Genomic DNA, 21,242 nt, shown 5'->3' on the forward strand with positions numbered 1-21,242 from the left:
ATTTTCATATTTCTCCATCCAAACAAGTGTTTTGCCCTCAAAGATGCCTGGGAACGAGTTGGTTCTAAGTTTGGGTCAAACTAGAATGTCATATGGAGATTTTCGCTCTAGACCCTTTGGAAGGGTCAGGAGCGAAATTCGCTTTGGACCCTCTGGAAGGGTCAGGAGCGAAATTTGACATTTTTAGACTCTCCATCAGGATCATTTTATGGAATATAACATTTAAGTATAAGTGACATTTCTTATACTTTAAGTTATATTCCATATATACTTTCAGGATGTTTGAGAGTGGTTTCAGACCTCCAGGAGCTATATTGCAAAATCTAGTTTTTGGAGGATTTTCAGTTTTCCAAACTTAGTCAAATTTCAGGATCAGGACATTCTAGACTTAGCCAAATTTTAGGATCAGGGCATTCCAGACTTAGCCAAATTTCAGGATCAGGACATTCCAGACTTCATCACTCATCAACTTGACCTCACTCAAGCAGAACCTGCTATCCAGGTGATCCCCTTGGCGACACTCGAAAGTTAAAGGCTAACAGACAAAACCCTAAAAAATAAAATAAAAAATAAAAATGAAATGAAATATCAAAATTGGCTAAGGGGAATATACGGATAACTCCATCGGGGCTATAGATGCCTGGCTGGCAATGGAGCAATGTTCGTGAGCTTGCGGCGATAACCTCGTCGGGACTATGGACGTCTGACTGGCAGTGAGGCTCTATCTAGGATGCTTTTGAGGTTCAGATAAACTACGTAGCCGATCACAGGGGAACCTGAAGGTCATAATTGTCTTGTCGAGAGGAATGAATACACTTGCACACACCTGGGTAATCAAAGACTAAGTGTCTAGATCTGGTCAAATATTTTCCTTCCACTTTGAGTACATTTTCTAATCTCTTGATGAGCTAGGTTGAATTTTCCGGAGATTCTAGGTGTCGATTGGGTCTTTATCTCTGAAATGTTCAGGAACATTTATTCAAGAGAGGATAAGGTACCCTTTAGGTATTTTATTCTGTGTTTGGTCGTGTACAAAATACACATCAACAGAACCACATTCCCAATAGAAACATTTAACATCACCTCAATTGGGTTTAAATTTTGAAACCTTGATGGCAAGAACAACAATGCCACAACTTAACGATCACACTATGCCAATAGCAAGATAATGTATATATTTAATCATTAGTATATAATTAATATATATAGTTAATTTTTTAATATATATATTTGTGTTTTTTTATTATATTTGTACAAACGCACCCACATGTACCTAGTCCCCCAATTTTTTTTTGTCAATCAAACATACCATACCCACATACCCAATTTTGGTTCTGATTCAGCAACTTAGTCTTTTATTCTGAATGTTGCTTATTCATAATATTTTTTCTTATTATTAATTGTTTCTGGTATGTAATGTCCCCTTTTGGGATATAGATTTTGCTAAAAAATAACAATTCCAACAAATGCAAAGTAAGATCAACGATCAAGCAAAGACAATGATGAATAAAAATCGCCCAGACAAAGCACAAATAGTGCACAGATTAATATATAAGAACAGTAATTATTGATTAGTCAGTAATTACACATTTGTATAGGGCAACGCTTTATTAATAAAGTCATATAAGACAATTTATAAAAGACAAAAGAAAAAAGGTGAATAAGACAAAAACCCTCATATAAGACGAAATCTGTCTTATCTATTGAAAGAGAAAGGCGTGATAAAAAAGTAATGGTTTGCATAAGCAGCGATCATGTTTATTAAAAAGTAGCGATGATATATAATAACAATCGTCATTAAAGACAGTGACTATTTTTAACAAGGCGGTGATTACTACTAAAGACAAACTATATTGGAAGGTTGTGATTAAGGGGCATTAGTTGATTATAAGGAAGAGTCACGATTCTTCCAGAGCAAAGCAGACAAGGTATAAATAGTGATTGCAGATCGGGGAGTTCAGAGGAGGCTACAGCAGATATATATGTCCAATACATAATCAGATTTAATTATTCTATTTGACTCGAGCAGCACTCAGAAAACATATATTAATTGAGCATCATTTATAATTATCTTGTGATGTGGAAGCAGGTTATAAAGGAAGGAATACCACGTGGGGGGGTCTTTGATCTGACAGAGATATCAGAATTAAGGAAAAAGGATTCAATAGATATTCAGATTTATTAGTATTGAAATAGCTTGCCAAAGTGCTTGTGGGCCCCACACAATAATTATTTAAGATTCCTATAATAAAAGAATTCTCAAACAGTGTTTGCAGCAATTAGAAAGGTTTGGAGATTCCACAATTATTATTGTGTTTTTAGCAGCAGCTCCACTAAGGGGAATGGAACCCACTTGGAAGCCTTCTGAATACGGGTTGTGGTTTTTATTTTAGCCCCACTTAAGCCTTGGAGATTATTGGTTGTGATTTGAACAATCAGCATTACCAAAGGTCAACAATGGTCTAAGAGGAGTCAACAACATGTTGAAGGTTGAAGATTTTTGTTTGGGAAAATTATTTGTGTTTTCTACTCATTCTCCACTAATTGTGAGATATCAATCAGATGGTCTAAGGGGATGTTTACAATATAGAAACACATATCTCAAATCAGAGAATCTATCAAGATAAGTACTACTTTCCCAAACTAGCCTTAAAACTTTAAGTTGAATAATATAATGAAATATATTCAATTTTGATAAAATTATATTTATTGATGTATTACAAGTCTCATTTTAAGTTAGAATTGTTGTTTCAGGACTAAATTAAGGTAAATCCTGAAAGGGGACATTTACAAATACTTGCAGTGAGCTGTGATGCAGTTGGAGTTGCTACTAACCAGACTTGTTTGCTATCTTTCAACCTGTCAATATCTATTTGCGGTAGCAGAGTCAAGGATGACTGTTTTTGAGTTAAAGTCATGAAGGTAGCAGAGGATTTGCAGATGCTTATACTGTGTCCATAAGTCAGGACAATTGAGAGTTTTCTTTAACTTATTCCAGCCTTATTGTGTTCAAACTTTTCTCTTTCATTGGGAATATCATGTCATATCTTAATTTGACACCCTCAGCCTCAATATTATGGCCCTTGAATTCTGAAGGATCTTATTTAGTTTTATGAAATACAAAGCATCGATATTGAGCTTCTTTGTGAGCCATATGCTCCAGAAGAAATAATTTCAATTCAGAAATGTGTAAATGCATCTTTCATGTCAAGACAAACGTTCAGTTGGTTCCAGCATTTTGAACCTTCCCTTCAATTCTTCTTCCTATTTTTTATTTTTTAGCTTTTTAGTTATTCCATTTAAAGCTTTAGTGAAAATAATTATATGAAAAATGAACAAAATTTGGATAGATAGTTGTTTGTTTATTCTCCAAAATTTTGAGTCGTGTTATTCATCAATTTCCTGTATTTTCCTAATTTCTCAGAGCATATGTCCAATTCTTATGTTTTACAATTGCAGGAAAGATTCAACTGGAATACCACACATTCTGGAGCATAGTGTGCTATGTGGATCAAGAAAATATCCTCTCAAAGAGCCTTTTGTTGAGTTATTGAAGGGTAGCTTGCAAACTTTCTTGAATGCATTCACATATCCTGACAGGACATGCTATCCAGTTGCCTCAACAAATCTGAAGGTGAGCTCAAGCTGTTGATCATGCTTATTTATACGATCCATTGAAAGATTTGGATATGTGATGAAGCATAGAAAGACATTGAGGTTGATCATGCTTAATTTTATTTCTTTTGTTAAACAGGATTTCTACAATTTGGTTGATGTATACCTGGATGCGGTCTTCTTTCCAAAATGTGTAAATGACCTCCAGACATTTCAGCAAGAGGGTTGGCACTATGAGTTGAATGATCCTGCTGAAGATATTTCTCTTAAAGGTGATTTGTATGTTATGCTTCTTATTAGATGGTGATTGTAAATATGTTTTTATGTGGTTAAATATCCTTCATTTTTTAGGTGTTGTGTTCAATGAAATGAAAGGTGTCTACTCACAACCTGACAATGTTTTGGGTCGGATATCTCAACAGGTGTGTAAATGTTCTATTTCGTTTATTCTGTTTCTTGATGCCATTGCTTTAGTGTAGAGTTTTTAAATGCAAAATCAAATTGCAGGAAAATCATAGATTCTTCATCTTTAATGTCTTACCTTTAGAGAGGTACTAAACCTCTCATGTTTTATTTTTTTTGCTTCTACTTTGTCTGCATATCTTGGGTCCATACTATAAGGAATTTAGTCTTCACAGTAGAATAAGTTACTTTGATTTTTATGCCTGTGTAACTCAGTAGATGCAACTTTGAGGTATTTATACAATAATACAATTAGATAAAATTTTCTTTTTAGTTGTTTAGAAAATTTTCTTGCAGCATCTCATCTACTCTATGCCGCAAGAATTTCATTTAAACTAGCTTATATCTCTATGTTGGGTGCACTTCAGATTTTATCTTTATTCCCATGGGAGATTTTGAGGTATGATCTTTTCAAAGCTTGGCTTCCTCAGATTTTATCCTTAATAGTTGTGGGGGAACGCTCCTTGTTGTAATGTCCCCCTTTATGATCTTATTTGCACAAATTTAATGAGATGATGATTTGATGTAGACATGATTTGCTGCAGCTTCTATTGATTGGTATCCTACAAGTAGTGAAGAATGGGTAAAAAACACAAATAATTTTTCCCAAAAAAATCTGCAGTCTTCAACATGCTGTTGACTCCTCTTTGACCCTTTTGTAATGCTGATTGCTCAAATCACAAGCAATAATCTACAATTTCCTTGTGAAAGCTCAAGTGGGGCTGAAGTAAAAAACACAACCAATATTTCAAAGTCTTCCAAGTGGTCCCATTCCATTTTGTGGAGCTGCTGAAAAAAATTAAAAAATACAATAATAATTGTGGAATCTCCAAAAACCCTTTCTAAATGCTGCAATCACCGTTTGAGGATTCTTTTATCATAGGAATCAGAATAACAAGTATTCAGCTGCTGATTGTTTGGGGCCAACAAAACATTTTTGGCAAGCTTATTTTAATACTAATAAATCTGAATTTTTATTGGAGTCCTCTTACTTTAATTCTGATATCTATGTCAGATCAAAGACCTGAACGTGGTATTGGCAATTCTTTAATTATTATCATCTCCCCAAAACATCCCCCCCTTGACAAATGAGAGCTGGTCCTCAATATATCTCTGCCCCTCGATATAATGATTTGCTTGAGAGGGATCACATCTCTTCGAATATCCATCACACCTTTTGGAGAATATTTTCTTTAATCAAAATATATCTCTTAATCGTGCCTCTTAATTATTTATGGCTCTAAATTGGCCAGCATTTTAAGTGATGACATCCCTTAATGAATTGTAAGTTGCATCAAATGAAAATGATCATTAAACAAATGGCTTGTTTGATCAAACTAATTTTCCTTTTTGATCTCTGTATTTGCTATTTGTTTAATATATACGAACTCTATCTATATCGCCTTTGCTGTTGTTATTTGATTGCTACATCATCAATTAGACACCATATTAATATAGATTGTTGTTAGATCCTTTGTAATTTTTTATCGCTGCTTCTATCTAATTACTACATGTTATGACTTTGATTGCTGTTAAAGTTTACTGAGTCGCTATCCTTGTATATTTATTACTAATCTTTATAATACAATCGTGCCATTTTTTTAATGGCTGTCCATTGACTCTCAATTGCTGCGCTTTATATGTGGTCGCTGTCTTAATATTTTTAATGAACTTATTCCAACTCCAATATAATCATATATCCGTTCATCGGCTTGCCCCTCATTATCTGTTTGGACAATCGTTCTCTTCATTAAAACCTTCGATATTACTTGTGTTAATCTTTAGTTTGCATATGATTCTTTTGGACGGCAATGGAGTGTTTTGGTAGTAGGTTTAGTCTTATCGCTATTCTAGTCAATAGATTCTTTGCCTTGGTTGATTTGTCTTAAGTTTCCCATTGGTGCCTCATGAAGATGCTAGAGAAATAACTCTAGTGTTTTGTTTAGATGGGGACATCACAATTAGAACTGGGGACACGACACTTGTCATGTGGCTTGTTCTTTGAGTTGTTGGCCTTGGCCCCTACAAATACTTAAAAGACAATGTGGTCAGAAAACCTCATAGTACCCAAGTTATTGGTAAAATGTTTGAAGGCTTAACCCTTTTAGAATTTACTTGACATGATTAGTTTATTCGCTTATGGGCAATTTGGATATTATTTGGCATGGTGTCGAAGCATTTTGTGGAATCGACATCTAATTTTGGTTATGTATCCTTTATAATTCAGTTCTTTGTATCTCACTTTTGACTTCAAATTTGTACACAATTGTTTTTACTCGACAGGAAAATATTTTTCGATCAATTCAATCGTCTTGCAACAATATTTTGTCATGACCCCAGTTATAAGTTTATAACATATTAATCATCAAATAAATTCAGAAATCTGTCTTACTCCGTAAGACTCCACAATTTTCTGTAATCTAATCAAGGCAAGGCAAATAGAAAGAAAATACTGACTTTACCCAATCGATCCAATTCAACCCTGATGCTTAATATATACCAAATGACTAGTATGGAACAGCGATGATAAGTTTAAGAGCAGCTTTGTATAAAGATTAAGAAAGTTTAATAATCTGTAATGCCCCCTACAGCAATCACATTATCTGACAGTTCCCTGTGACAATCTACTCAGCAAATGGAATTTCATTGAACATTGCATTGTTTATCTTCAGGGACGGGAACATAAAGATGATATTTGACAGTAGTGTCTGATCGATAATATTGTGCAGGTGCCTAAATGTGTGATCTATAATCGTATCCAGTTTGATGATATAGCATTGGTTAGCATTAGTTAAGGACGGATTAGTTATGGTGAAAGGATGTGTTGAACCAAGGGTCATTACCATTACTAACAGGCATCACGTGGAAAAAACACCACTCTCCTCCACTGATGAAGAAGTATTAAAAGACAATTACAAGCAAGGCAAGAGGGACATTGAAGTATCTGCATTTTCAGCAAGGGAAACAATCATGCAACCTTCAGACGGATATACAAATCATTTTATCAGCAATCTGAGTATTCATATTAATTTTGGTGGTATGATCTACTCTATGAGTAATATACATTTATGTGTAAAATAGTCTTCATATGATCTTAATAATGTCATCTCTGCTGTATTAATTCTGAAAATATATTTCTAAATCTGCATATTTACATAATAAGATAAAATGAATATATCCTTTAGAATCCCAACTAATCAGATGTTCTATTGTGGAGGGGAGATACAATACATATAAGGAGGGCTAGTAGCCAAAGGTGTATCTGGGTTAAGCAGGAGGTCAAATGATGGATGTGCTTCTGAACCCCCGAACTCCAAAGAGTTGAGCAGGAGGAAATAAGACGGTTGTACTTCCATGCCCTTGAACCTGTTGGATTGGCTCAAAGGCGCCTTGTATGATCTCCCACGGTACTTCACAATAGCAAATAAATTGATTGCATGGAGCTCCAAAGGCATTTATTGAATATCATGAGCATGGAAATTCTGTGTGTACATTGTTGAATATTATGTTTATTTTGTGTCACTAATCTGGTTGGTGGCTCTAGATTAAGGGACTACCACAACAATCTCAGTGTTGAACATCATACCAAACCTTACTTAGGGCAATTTAGGGCAATTTGAGTAAGGTTCCTGCAGGGGACATTACATATTTCTTAAGCTATAATAACATCAGCCATAAAGATCACTACAAAATCTATCTCATATATTTATTAACATAATGCCCGAACAATTGTTCATGACAAGCTGCAATTTCTATGCAAAATTCCAAGGTTCGCCTTGAAGATTCAAAATTGATAAGTGTTCACCTTATTTCAATTTAGTTGAAGCTCAAAAATGAATGCTGTCGATTGTTCCAATTTCATCCAATGCCACGCTGGTCCATTGAAGCTGTGCCTTGAACTTTTCTAATAATGCTGAGTAGACTCCTTGCTATGTGTCAGCATTGTGCAGATTTGAGAAGGGTTGAATTTAGACCATAAAATTTCCCCGCTGTTTATCACCATTTGATCGAATGGTGTGGATTAATAGAGCATTGCTCTAAAGGTTCTATGCAACCAGAAATAAAGATATAATAGGGCCTATCTCTTCCAAGATAAAAGAGGAATAAAAGACACATGGGGCACGCATGCTAGTTTAAAAGATTCAGGGGTCTGACAACATCCCGATAGTGTGTTGGTGTTTTAATTTGTCCCTTTCGGGACAACATAAAACAGAACAGTGTGTAGGGTAGAACCTTTCTTCAAATCAGAAGGGGAAGCTCCCATGCAATAAACAACTGGTGTTTTGTAATGCATACAAAATTTAAATAAAACCTCTCTTTTTGCTCTCGGGTAATGGCACAAGGCTTGTCAGCACTTGTATACAATACGAGAGATTTTCAGCTTTTTTTCTAGAAAGCTATCACCTACAGCAATTAACATGTTCACACTCTCTATCTAAACACAAACTAAAAAGTGTAAGTAAATCACAAAGATTGAATTGGATAAAACACACACAAAAGATATTATTAGCTGAATAAGGCTATTTGGATACAAACCTGCAATAACCATTGAACATACTCAATCAACAAGATCAGAATATCAAAAACACACACAAGTGGGCTTGAACAACAATTTTGAACAACAATTTTGAACAACAATTTCAGTAGCAAGTAAGAATAAAACTTAATATTGGCTAACACTTATTTATAAAATTTAAAAGATTTTTGGTTGCAATTTATTCAAGATAAATGAAAAGCATATTGAATTTTGTATGCTAAGTTGCTAACAATAGTTTGCTTGTACACAAAGCCAGCCCAAAACTCAAAACTGTCTCCAAATGCCAAAATCTAAAACAAGAAATACTCAAATGGATTTGTAACAAAAATAAAAGTCTTCACATATAGATTTTCTAGAAGGTATTTTAAAAATAACCAACAAAGATAAACATAATCCAAAAATAGGGATAGCTAAATAGCAATTCTGGAACTTTGACTGATGGAACTTGCACAACAATTGCAACACCCTAAGCTGTTTGAAACTTGTGAATGAATCACCACACTTGAAACTTCTTTGACAATTGCATGAAATTCATATGAAGATCCTACACTGCCAAACTATAGCTGTTCTGAGTCACTACCATATCAACTTCAGCTAACCCCTTCTGTCCTGACTAAACAAGCATGGTGATGAAAGCTAACTTGTATATATTTATTATTTGTTGTACTCCTCGATATCTTTCACCAATCTTTGAGATTCCGCTCATTCTCAATATCAGTACAACTCTCATCAGCAAAAGCACAAGGACCAAAATTCACAAAGGTGGCAATATGCCACTTGATATCAGGAAGTTGAGCCTTTTGATCCCTCAACATGATCATGACATCTTCAAAAAGCTGAATAAAAAACTTGCATTGTTCTGACCAACTTGAAGGACCTTCCTTCACACTCTTACTGCATCCATTCTTATCAATTTCAATAAACCAAGGGTTTTTTTTTTTCTGATCTTTTTCATAAAATGCTTATAGGCTGAGACTTCATCCATCGTGGCTTGTTCTAAGCATAGTTGAACTACTCGCAAAGTACTTCTGCAAGTTTTTTCACTAAAAACTCGCCAAAAAACCTTGCATAGAAAAAAGGTCCAAAACCACAGCCCTTGAACCCCCACTTCTGACCCATGAGGAAGCAAAAGTTCGTTTCTCCGCACCCCTTCTATAGTTGGGTTTTTCTCACATCTAACACCTTGTGCAGCTTATCATTGCTGCCCCTCAAACCCATTAGGGTCTCCACTCCCAAACTCCCACTTGTTAGTGGGATTTCTTGTCATGTAAGAAATTTGATTACAATGAGGGGGTCTAGGAGTGGAGATCAGAATCAAGAACTTACACAACTAATTTTATCACTGTCATAATATCATTGATCAATGATGAAATATCATACTATCAATATCCAAGATTCAAATGTGTTTATTAGAAATTTCTTCTTCTTAGAAATTTAGGACCTCTCCCAAAGTTTTAACTAGGCTAGGGAAGAGGAAGATGTAAAATGTTGTAATATGCAATTTATGACTTATGCTGAATCATAATGATGTTCAAAGGCAATGATCATAAATTCTGACAACTATTATATTAGGATTCACATGAGGATGTGATTTTGTACTCAATTTGCATTCAAATCAATTAAATTTATTTGAAAACACTGTAGTACTCATTTATGGACTCAATGGATACATCATCTTGTCATTGAATTTTGCAAAAAAATGTGTTTATAAAGAAATTTAAGCATTTTTTTAAGTTGCCGAGTTTTTGCCGAATTTTTGCTGAGTTGCATTTTTTGGGCTTGCTGAGTTTTTGCCTGAGCCGAAGTTTTTCAACTATGGTTCTAAGTCTGATATCTTATTCCTAACCTCTTTTCTCTTAACCAACACAACATATACCCATCAATTACTTTTAACTCATGTTGACAAATTTTATCAATCCAGTTTTCTATATTCTTCCCATTTGCAATTAGCCGGTCCAATGAACTTTGTTGATCATAGGATTGCAAAATCTTTAGTTCATTGATTAGGGTTGTAGGAGATGAGTATGTATTCTCAAAGCCATTTGTTTTCAGCTTCGAGGGCTGCCTTTGTTTGCCCTCTTGGGTGAATACTTAAAGCATAAAGTACGTAATGCAGAATAATGCCATAGATATTAGACAAGTATTAGATATGTTATTCCATTCATAATTCGTGTGTTGCAAGTTACATTATGAAGTATATAAAGATATCGAGGGGGGTGCGAGCGCCAACCGTCGCACTGCAACTGCCACCCCTCGGTTGCCAACTAACAAACCCAATTACGACTTAATTAACTATTCTTATTCCCGTATACAATAATGCGGCTAACATCATCCCCCCCAAAAAGAAAAGTCGTCTCTAGGTGACTTACAACAAAATGGAGAATACATGGAGCTTGCAAAAATCCAGAAGAAGAAAAAAAAACTAAGGAAGTGCAGAAGGCGTCCCTGATGAAGAAGGCGTCGGTGGTGGTGTCGCAGTGGATGCCAAGCGCCCACGGAGCTCATACACCTGCTCCGTCCTCCTCTTGAGATCCCGTTCCGCGACCATCTGCCGCTCCATAGCAGTCTTTACCATATAGGCTGCCTCGAGCACCTCCTTATCCTTCTTGTCCACACTTTCTAGTGCACTCACCAACTGAGTCTCCAGCAGCTCCCTCGATGCCCTCTCCTCTTCCAACTGTATCAGCAAGGCAGACTTCTCTGCTACTAAAGTGTCCATCGCTGTCTGGTTCTGTGCCATGGTAGCCTCTAGCTCTCGCAACCTGGTAGCCAGCTCCTCTCGAGCTGTTATTGCTGCCACCCTCAAAGCCTCAATTGTGGTTGCCGTCTGTTGAGACCTTCGAAGCTCCAGATAACCTTCACGGAAGGCCTGCTCTACCTCTCTCGCCAACGACTGCATCCGGGTCTCGCCAACCCCCTCAGTGAGGCGCCAAGCCTCCAGCATCGCTAGGCTCTCTGTGTCTGGCCACCCGGCACACTCAAAACACCTCTCAAACTCAGCTCGGCATCCGGTGCGGGCAAAGGTCAACAACCCTTCCATCCGCTCAACCATGGTCGCATCGGCCTGGAGCGTGGCAGATGACACAAGCCGTTGTGCTCCCAGAGTCATCTCGGTAATAAACTGCTCCAACTTTGCACCTTGCTGACTTCCCATAAGCACCCCCTCTGTTCTGTACGGATTGGTTACTACCACCGCAGGGGGTGAGGCAACCCTCTGGACTGCCCTGCTGCTCGGGGAACTCCCTTCCTCGAGATCAATGACATCCAAGGAATACATGGTCCGCCATGGGGATAGAGTGGCCTCTCCCGGTGCCACGGGTGCCATCTGGTAACGGCTCAACCAGTTAGTGGGGTCATCATGAAGAGTGCCTACTGCCGTCATTGCCTACTGCATATATCTAGGCAACCCTGGCACATCCTGTCCTGTCACATCCGGCACCTCGTGCACCATGGAAGCCTTTGGCACATCGTGGGCCATGGAAGTCTCTGCACTCGCCAAGGGCTCCACCCATGGTGGTGTCATGGCTATCGTTACCCGAGGCTGCCCGAAGCTAGGAACTGGTACCGTGGTGACTACACTCACTGTCCCGAAGGACCGCGGCACCGCCAACTAACAAGTGTCCAATAAGCGGGCTGGTGTAAAGTGGACCTGCACCTGTGATGCTAAAGTAGACCCTATTGTACCTGCCGACTCCACTACCCCCTCTTCAGGCAACTGGTCGCCTCTTCTCCCTGTCAATCGGAAGCTTCCTCCGCTTACCTAGGAGGTGTCTGTGGATTCCTCCCTACCACTTTCTGCATCATCAGCCTCAGACTCTTCTATGTCGGACTCCGTATCGGACATGGCGGTCTTCTTTCTTTTTGTGCCCAAACGTGCCTCCGTGCCATGTGCCAAGACGTCCAAGTGTGACCAATAGAATATGGGCGGCTGGTCTGGTGCAACACGCCCCTGCGGCTCCAATGGCTGTGAGCCCGGGGTGATTTGCGTGTGGACTGCGTCGAGGAATAATCCAATGGCGTGATGCGGCATGTAGAACTTTTTGTATTGCAGCGTCATGAACTCGTCCATCCTATCCGCCAATAGTGATGCCCATTCGTATACCACTCCATTGTGCAACCCATTCATCAACACTATTTGTGCAATGGCTATGTCCGACGCATGGGTGGCACCTGTGAGGCGACTCTTCACCACCGACAACAGGCATCGCCATACTCCCTTGGCGAAAAATTGTTTCTTCACCCCCCGACTCTTGCCTGCACTCTTGAGGCTATCTTTCTCGCCTTGGGTAAGGTTATCGCGCAACATCAACTGCAGTAGTGTGGCACGATTTTCTGGGGATATTTTCTGTGAAGTGTCTATTTTCTTTCCTTTTATCCCCGGTATGCCAAATACCCTAGTGAACTCGCCTGCTGTGAATGGCACTGTTATCCTCTGATATTGATAATCAAATACCGACTGGTGGCGATGTCTGCATAGCTGCCAATCATGGCACGCAAAACCACCTCAAAGTCCTTTATCGAAAAAACTGGCATCTGGATGACCCAGTGTACCTGTGCCTGGCGAAGGCTTTTCTTTATTAAATCATCCTGAGGTGTCTTTGCCCACCAGTTCCGACAGTCGATTCCATTCAAACCCTCGAACATAATATTATCTGCCGTTATTTCATCTTTGCCCTTTGTCGCCAAGGGTTTGGGACGATGCTTCTTGCTTTTTTGACTGGTGCTCATACCGAGACTACCTGCAATGCACACCCCAGATGGCAAAATCCATTTGCTTGTGTCTGCACTGGTTTCTTTTTGCCCTCCTTGCAACTTGTCTTCTAACGGTTGCAACCGTTTGCGCCAATTTGCCTTGCTCCTGTTTATGTCCATTAGAGATTACTTCTTCAATTATGCTTTTATAACTTTTTTTTGAAATAGAAACCCATCTGCCGCTTTCCAAATAACCTTCCCCAGCAGACTTGTGCGGCTGCTGCGGACTTGTGCGGCTTTGTGCAGCTACTGCGGACTTGTGCGGCTGTGCGTGTGCGGGCTGCGGCGTTTGTACGACGTGTGCGGGCTACGGCGTTTGTACGGCGTGTGCGGCTTGTGCGGGCTACGGGCGTGTGCGGCTGCGGCTGCGGGAGTGTGCGGCGACCACCGTTGGTGGCATCCATCGCCGGTGGCCCCACCGCACGGTGGTTCCACTGTACGGTGGGCCCACTTTTGTTTTTTAAAAAAAGATTTTCGTACGGTACGGTCAGCATACACTTTTTTTTAAATTCCGTACGGTACGGACAACGTACATTTTTTTTTTTTCTTTTTCTAATCTATTAAGCATCCTGACTGGATGGTCCGGGCTCCCTTCGTTCATGGTAAATTTTTAATTTCGACCCGTTGACGGCATTTGGTATCTCTTCCCCGTCCAGCGTCCACAACTTAATTGCCCGGTTGGTATTGACCTCGCGTACCTTGAAGGGCCCTAGCCAACGCACTTTGAATTTCCCAGGTTTGATTTTGTTCCTTCCGTTGAATTTCAACACCAACGCCCAGGAGTAAACTTCATTCGCTGGAGATGCTTGTCGTGCCAAACCTTCCGTCTTTGCTAGGCTGTCTCTGTCGCCCACTGAGCCATCATCCTTCGTTCGTCCAATTTGTTCAAAGCGTACAGTCTCTCCCTCAGGCTTTCCATGTCGCCAAGTCGATTATCGATGGCGATCCAGAGACTCGGCACCATGACTTCTTGTCCATACATTAGCTGGAAGGGAGTCTGTCCAGTAGTTACCTTGTAAGTTGTTCGGTATGCCCAAAGAACTGACGGTAGGCGCTCCTCCCAGTCATCCTTCTCCACTCCGCAAGACTTATAAATCACCGACATGATTATTTTATTGGTCGCCTCGCCCTGCCCGTTTGCCCGTGGATAGTAGGGGCTTGATAAGGAGTGGAAGATTTTGAACTCCGTTGTTAGCAATCGGATTATGTGATTTACGAAATGGCCTCCTCTGTCACTCGTCAGTTGGATTGGAATCCCATACCGCGTAATGATGTGTTCATAGATGAATTTTGCTGTATTGACCACCGAATTGTCCGGTAAGGCCCGTGCCTCCACCCACTTGGTCAAGTATTCTGTTGCCACTACAATGTATCTGCATCGTCAGGCTCTACTTGGTTTTAATTGTTCGACGAAATCCAATCCCCATCTCTCAAACAGTTCCTGGGCATTCGATGGGTTGAGGGGCATAAAATCCCTCTTTAATGGTCGTCCGGCCCGTTGGCATGTATCACAGCTCGTCACCCACTCTCTAGCGTCATTATGTAGTGTCGGCCACCACAGTCCTGCCAACAGAACTTTCCTGGCCGTGGTGTCGGGCCCCATGTGTCCACCTGCGGGCCCTTCATGTGCTTCCCTTAGGACGCTCGAAATTTCCTCTTCTAGGACGCATTGCCGTAGGATCTGGTCGGGCCCCATTTTATACAAGAGGCCATTAATGAGTTGGAATGTCCTGCTCCTCAATACCAGTTTCCTTCTTTCTCCTGGTGGCATCTCCCTTGGGAACCGTGATGTCGACAAGTATTCCCCCACGCTTGCGTACCAGGCGGGGAGAACCGCGATGCGAAATAAGTGAGCGTTTGGAAAATCTACATTCACTCCTTCGGCTGGTTCTCCTGACTGGATTCTCGACAGTTGGTCAGCTATCACATGGCTCTTCCCAGGTCTTACTATAATGTTGAATGTAAATTCTTGCAGCAATAGCAGCCATCGGCTGATTCGTCCTTGGATAATTGGCTTGTTTACCAGGTACATTAACGCCTAGTGGTCCACATAAAATGTGAACGGGGTGTCTAGCAAGTAATGTCGAAATTTTTGGACGGAGTACACCATCCCGAGGGCTTCCCTTTTTGTGGGGCTATAATTTTTCTCTGCCTTCGATAGGAGTCTACTTGCAAAGTAGACCGGGTGATCTAGCCCGTGGTCGCCAACTTGCGCCAGTGTGGCCCCTATGGCAAAGTTGGATGCGTCAACGTGTACGTGGAACTCTTTGTCCCAGTCAGGATATGTTAGGATTGGCGCACCCACCAACCGTGACTTTAGTTCTTGGAAGGCCTCCTCCTGAGCCGTCCCCCATGTATACCGTTCACCTTTCCTTGTCAGCTTGTCCAGAGGGCAGTATACTCGAGCAAAATTTTTGATAAGTCGCCTGTAATACCCTATGTGTCCTAGGAAGGATTTGACTCCCATGACATCTGTCGGTGCCTCCATTTCCACTATCACCCGAATCTTGTCTGGGTCAGTCTTGAGTCCAGCTTTACACACTATGTGTCCTAACAGCTTCCCTTGAGGCACCATGAATCTGCATTTTTTGGGGTTGAGTTCTAGGCGAGCTCGCCTGCATCTCTCCATGCATTCGCCAAGTGCGGCCAAATGTGTATCTTGGTTACTGTAGATGGACCAGTCGTCAAGGAATGCCCTGAAGTTCCCTACTGACATCTTTTCAAATATGTGAAGGATTATCCGTTGAAAGGTCGCTGGTGCGTTGCATAATCGGAACGGTATTCGATTATACGCGTACACGCCATCCTCCACTATGAAGGTGGTTTTTAATTTGTCTTCTTCGGCGATGGATATCTGGTTATACCCAGAAAATCCATCCATGAATGAATAAATTTCATGACCGGCCACTTCTTCCAAGATGCTATCCGTAAATGGTATTAGAAACGGGTCTTTTATGGTGATTGTGTTAAGGCAACTGAAATCCACACAGATTCGGATCTGGTTTGCCTCCTTTTTAAGGGATATCACTATGGGCGACACCCAGTCACTAGTCTACACTTTAAAAATGATCTCGGCTTCGAGCATACGTTCAATTTCATCATTCACTCTCGCCGCATAGTTTTTATTCATTCTGTACGGCCTCTTCCGTACAGGTACGGCCCCAGGTACGAGTGAAATTTGGTGTACGCATAGTTCTGGTGGCACCCCTTTGAGGTCCTTATATGTCCAAGCGAATACATCCTTGTATTCCATGAATATTTTAAACGCGGTGGCTTTCAGGATTGGATTCCAGTCGTCGCCAACCAGGATGTTCCTTGGCTCTGCTTCCGTGCCGAGGTTTGTAGGTTTTACGGACTCTTCATACCGGATTGGTTTTGTCATGTCAAACCTGTGTGCTGGTACTTCATTGATCGGGGCATCCCCTTCGGTGTATTCCCCGTACGTTGGTGGAAATTCATTCTCGTCTCGATCCTCGTCAACCTGCAACATGTTACACCCATACAGCAACTCGTAGTCCTCCATTTGCCAGTGGAAGAGCCCATTAAGGGAATCAGTCTCGTCCTTAGAACATCCTTGGATTCTGAGGACGCCTTCCTCGTTCGGTTCCCTTCCGTATTTTCCTCTGTCAACTCCGCCTTCGCCATCTGATTCTGACTCTGACGCGAGTTCTTCACTCACAAGTTGTGTTTTCAGGTCGATAATAAATTTTCACCTAGCTTTCTCCATTGACAACGTGTTACACTTCCAGTTGTGATTCACTCTGGCTGCCACCAACCACCCTCTGCCCAGAATGGCGTCGTATCCTTTCTTGGCGAGTGGAATCACCACGAAGTCGAGGACAAATGGTTGTGTCTCGATTGTCACTTGTTGCGCCATGAGCGTTCCAAGGGGTTTGATACCATGTTGATCCGCTCCCAATAAGTTGAAGGTTGACGGCCATAGTGTCGGCTTGCCAAGCTGCTTCCAGGTTTCTTCCAGAAGCACATTCACTCCAGACCTGCCATCGACGATAGTGTCAGTTAGAATGGTGCCCATATTCCCATTTCTACCACCGTCGGGTGTCGGCCACTGTATAGTGTCAGGACCAATGGGTCTGTAGGTGTTCTGTCGGAACCATCCGTATTCCGGGTCGCCTGACTGTGCGGGGTTACTTGGACCGTACGTAGGAGTGCCGTACGTAATTGCGGCATCGTTTCCAGGAGGTCCTTCATCTTCACCAGCACTTCAATCTGCAGCATTTGCTTCAGGATATTTTCCTCCGCCTCAGAGCGGGAAGTACTTACTGCTTCCTGGGTGCTCCCTTGTGCCAACATTTCCTTCGCCACTTCAGCCTTGGCCTCCAGCGCCTGCTGCTTCTTCGTGCAAGGGTCCAGGTATGTGGCCTTCTTTGCCTGTGACCGTGTGATTGCCAATACTCGTTCCTCCGTCCTGTCGATGTTGAGCAGGTTCACTCCTGACTTTGGGCAAGTTCCATCATCGTGGTCTCCAGGCCCACACCATTTGCATAGTTTTTGTGGAGTTTCTTCTGAGGTGCATTCCCTGGCAAAGTGGCCCCATTGATTGCAGGCTCAACACTGGATCATTGGCCGTCCCTTTGCATCATATTGGATTTGGCTCCTATTATTATTATTGGTCCTCCCCCCTCGCCGGTTGTTCTGGTATCCGCCAGATGATGCATTATTGTTGGTGGTTTGCGAAGTTCCGACGGCTGGTTGCTCTTGCATGAAGAGAACTTGTTGGTTCCTGGTTTTCATATTGCAGGGACATTCCTTTGTCAAATGTCCCGCAATCTGACAAATGTCGCAGAAAGCCTTCTTGGGGCAGGACCCCTTGGTGTGTCCATCACTCCTACAGTCGGTACACCACACGTCATTTTCTTCAGTCTTACTTGTACTCCCTTTCATGGCTTGGAATTCTTTCAGCATTCGTTCCATGTCCTTTTGGAGAGCGTGCACCTTTTTACTCGATTCGCCACCACTGCTGCTTTCCCCGTCAGAGTCTTCATCATCGTCAGATGAATATTTATTACTTTTCTTCTTCCTTGATGTTTTGTATTCGCTCTCTAGGTCCATCGCCCTATTATAGGCATCGTCATATGACGTCGGGGGTACAATTTTCATCTTTTTCCGTAGGGAGGATTTCAATCCTTCAACGAACCATCGTTTTTTCAAGCCCTCTGCCGGTTGGCTTTCCATTTTACCCAACAATTACTTCAGTCTCCTGCTGTATGCCCGTACTGTCTCCTTGGTATCTTGTTTGGTACTGTATATCTCCGTTACAATTTCGTTGTCATCATGGAGCAACCGAAACTCCTCCGTGAATTCCTTCTATAGGTTGGCCCACGTGGCCACTTTTTGCTTATCTACGTCGGAGTACCAATCTATGGCAACTCCACGTAACGTGGCTGGGAACTGCTGTACCCAGTCATCCTGATCTGTCACTCCGTTGGCGGACCAAATGGTTTCACATGTACGGCAGTGTCGTAAGGGGTCTTCCTTGCCGTCCCCTGTGAACTTTGGCAATTTTTGTTTACTCGCCATCCCGGGTCGTCTTCCAGGGGGTGGTTGTGTTTGTGTGTGTGACCCTGCACTGCCTCCTCTGGTGGCGCCGGTGGTGTGTCCTGCGTGGGCGACTGGAGGTACGGTGTTTTGCCTGTCGTGTGTGTCACCTACACCCGTACGGTTGCCCTCCCCTTCCCTCTCACACGCGCCCACTCCTGGTTCCCGTTGGTGATCTTCACTATTTGGTGTAAGGGATAAGTTTCTAAACTGATCCCGAGTCTCCTCGACTAGATTTCGCCGTAACCTTGTTTCTTCCAGAAACTCTTCGTGGCTCCGCGTCCTATGATGATCTGGCGACACGTAGAAATTTCCGTCGGCTTCTGCACCCTCTGTGACACCTCCTTGGTTCCCCTCGGGCCACCCTTCGGCAAGTTGCCTCAGCCTCCGTCTACGTTCTACTTGCTGCTCCAGAATCAAGGCCCTCTGTGCGGCCTCCCACTCGTCTGTTTCTGCTTTTTTATTTCTATCTTTATTCAATAGGTTTGGCATTAATTGTTGCACATTTCCATAACTCACAATACATAAATCAAAACACGTCTTTATTAATTCATCTACTCAAATACGACTCGTGTCAATGACACTTTTATTTGAATATAAAAAGTTCAAGGTTCAATTCCCTCCTGGCCTGGCGCCATCCCGTTCCGTTTCCCGTCGACTGTTTTCTTTGTAGTGTCGAAGGATCTGTTGGCGTCGCTCTTCCTGGGCAATCTCCTCCAGGCGAGCCTGTTGTGCCAGCGATGCCTGTGCAAGCAACCGGGGGAGGGTGGTTCATCAACCGGTTTACTGTCGGGCTAACCTCCAGAGCTATCCACTCGACACTTGGTGGGATTTCCGCCTTTGCCGCCTCTCGTCGGACGTAGGTCTGGATGGCTACCTGGAGCAGAATTGAAAATTCTCTCGTTGTCGTGTCTTCTCCTGTGTAAAGTTCTGTTTGCGCGTCGTCGGCCTCTGGGTTTATTTCACCAATGGGTAGGCCCATTGTGTCCGTGCGCCATCCGTGTCTTCCGTTCCCGAGTACGTCTAGGCAACGGCGCCAAATGTTTGCCCTCTCGGGTGAATACTTAAAGCATAAAGTACGTAATGCAGAATAATGCCACAGATATCAGACAAGTATCAGATATGTTATTCCATTCATAATTCGTGTGTTGCAAGTTACATTCTAAAGTATATAAAGATACCGAGGGGGGTGCGAGCGCCAACCGTCGCACCGCAACTGCCACCCCTCGGTTGCCAACTAAAAAACCCAATTACGACTTAATTAACTATTCTTATTCCCGTATACAATAATGCGGCTAACAGCCTTGCCCTCGCCATCCTTGATGACTCTTTCTCTAAGGTTTTTAGTGGCTTCATTTGAAGAAATTAACATATCTTTATATTGTGTTGCTTTTGCCTTAGGAGGAATAGTAGTCTCTATATCCTGTGTTGCTTTTTCCTTAGGAGGAATAGTAGTCTCAAACTCTCCCAATGGTCATGTGACCCTTTGGATTTTTCTTTACCCAAGATTGCTCTTTGGCTTCTTAAGTTTTGACGTAGAAAGAATTGTTGCAAGTGTCAATATATTGATCTATAAGATAGCACAAGCGTCCTCTTTTTAGCCACCTTAGATCTAACACATTCAATTCCTTTATTTCCCTATTCATATCCTAGGAGGGCTTCTCATAGAGGGGATTGTAAGGATAGGGGATGTTTCAGGAGAATGAACTGTAGGAATGCTGATAATTGTGGATGGAAGATTTTGAGGATGAAATGGAGAAGGAATGGGAGGTGGAATGGAAGGGGTTTTGGATGTGGATGTTGTTGCAAAACTCCTTGGTATAGGGGAAGGGGAGAGGTGATGAGAAGTTTTAGGATGAGAAGTAGGAGAAGTGGGTCAAGCAAAAACCAGAATAGATGACATAAACCAAGGTTTTGGATTTGGATGAAGGTGAGGGGAAGACCTCACACTCTTCTTAGCAACCAATTTGATCTTTTGAACTCTTGGAGCTGTTTCTGAAATACATGGAGCTTTGAGCTTTTCCCTTTCTTCATCCTTATCACCTCTTTTGTTACCAGCAATCCTTGTACTTGTCATTGTATTTGAAGAGAAACAAGGAACCACCTTTCTTTGACTGGGTTGCTATGTGTTGGTTGATTTTTGACTTATTTCTTTTGCTGGTTTTAAAACTTTTTAAATTTTTTATCCATCAAGTATGCTGGTTCTCCAAGTTTTATGCTCTCTAAACCCTAAAGACAAACCAAGCCCAAGCCCCAGGGGTGCCAATTCAGAGAAACAGGTTTGTAACTTATGATCAGGCAGAGACAGCTGCATACC

General features: G+C 41.8%; 1 protein-coding gene across 1 annotated transcript in view; it reads left to right on the forward strand.

The window, feature by feature from the left end:
- LOC131034568 (presequence protease 1, chloroplastic/mitochondrial) overlaps positions 1-21,242 on the forward strand; it is a 153,674-nt gene that overhangs the window by 59,321 nt on the left and 73,111 nt on the right. Inside the window, exons 3-5 of the mRNA XM_057966102.2 lie at positions 3,460-3,634; positions 3,755-3,887; positions 3,967-4,037. Of these exons, the coding sequence (XP_057822085.1) occupies positions 3,460-3,634; positions 3,755-3,887; positions 3,967-4,037 (379 nt within the window). The remainder of the gene's footprint in view (positions 1-3,459; positions 3,635-3,754; positions 3,888-3,966; positions 4,038-21,242) is intronic.

Source organism: Cryptomeria japonica, chromosome 5 (genome assembly GCF_030272615.1).
Source record: "Cryptomeria japonica chromosome 5, Sugi_1.0, whole genome shotgun sequence".
NCBI classification, from domain to species: Eukaryota; Viridiplantae; Streptophyta; class Pinopsida; order Cupressales; family Cupressaceae; genus Cryptomeria; species Cryptomeria japonica.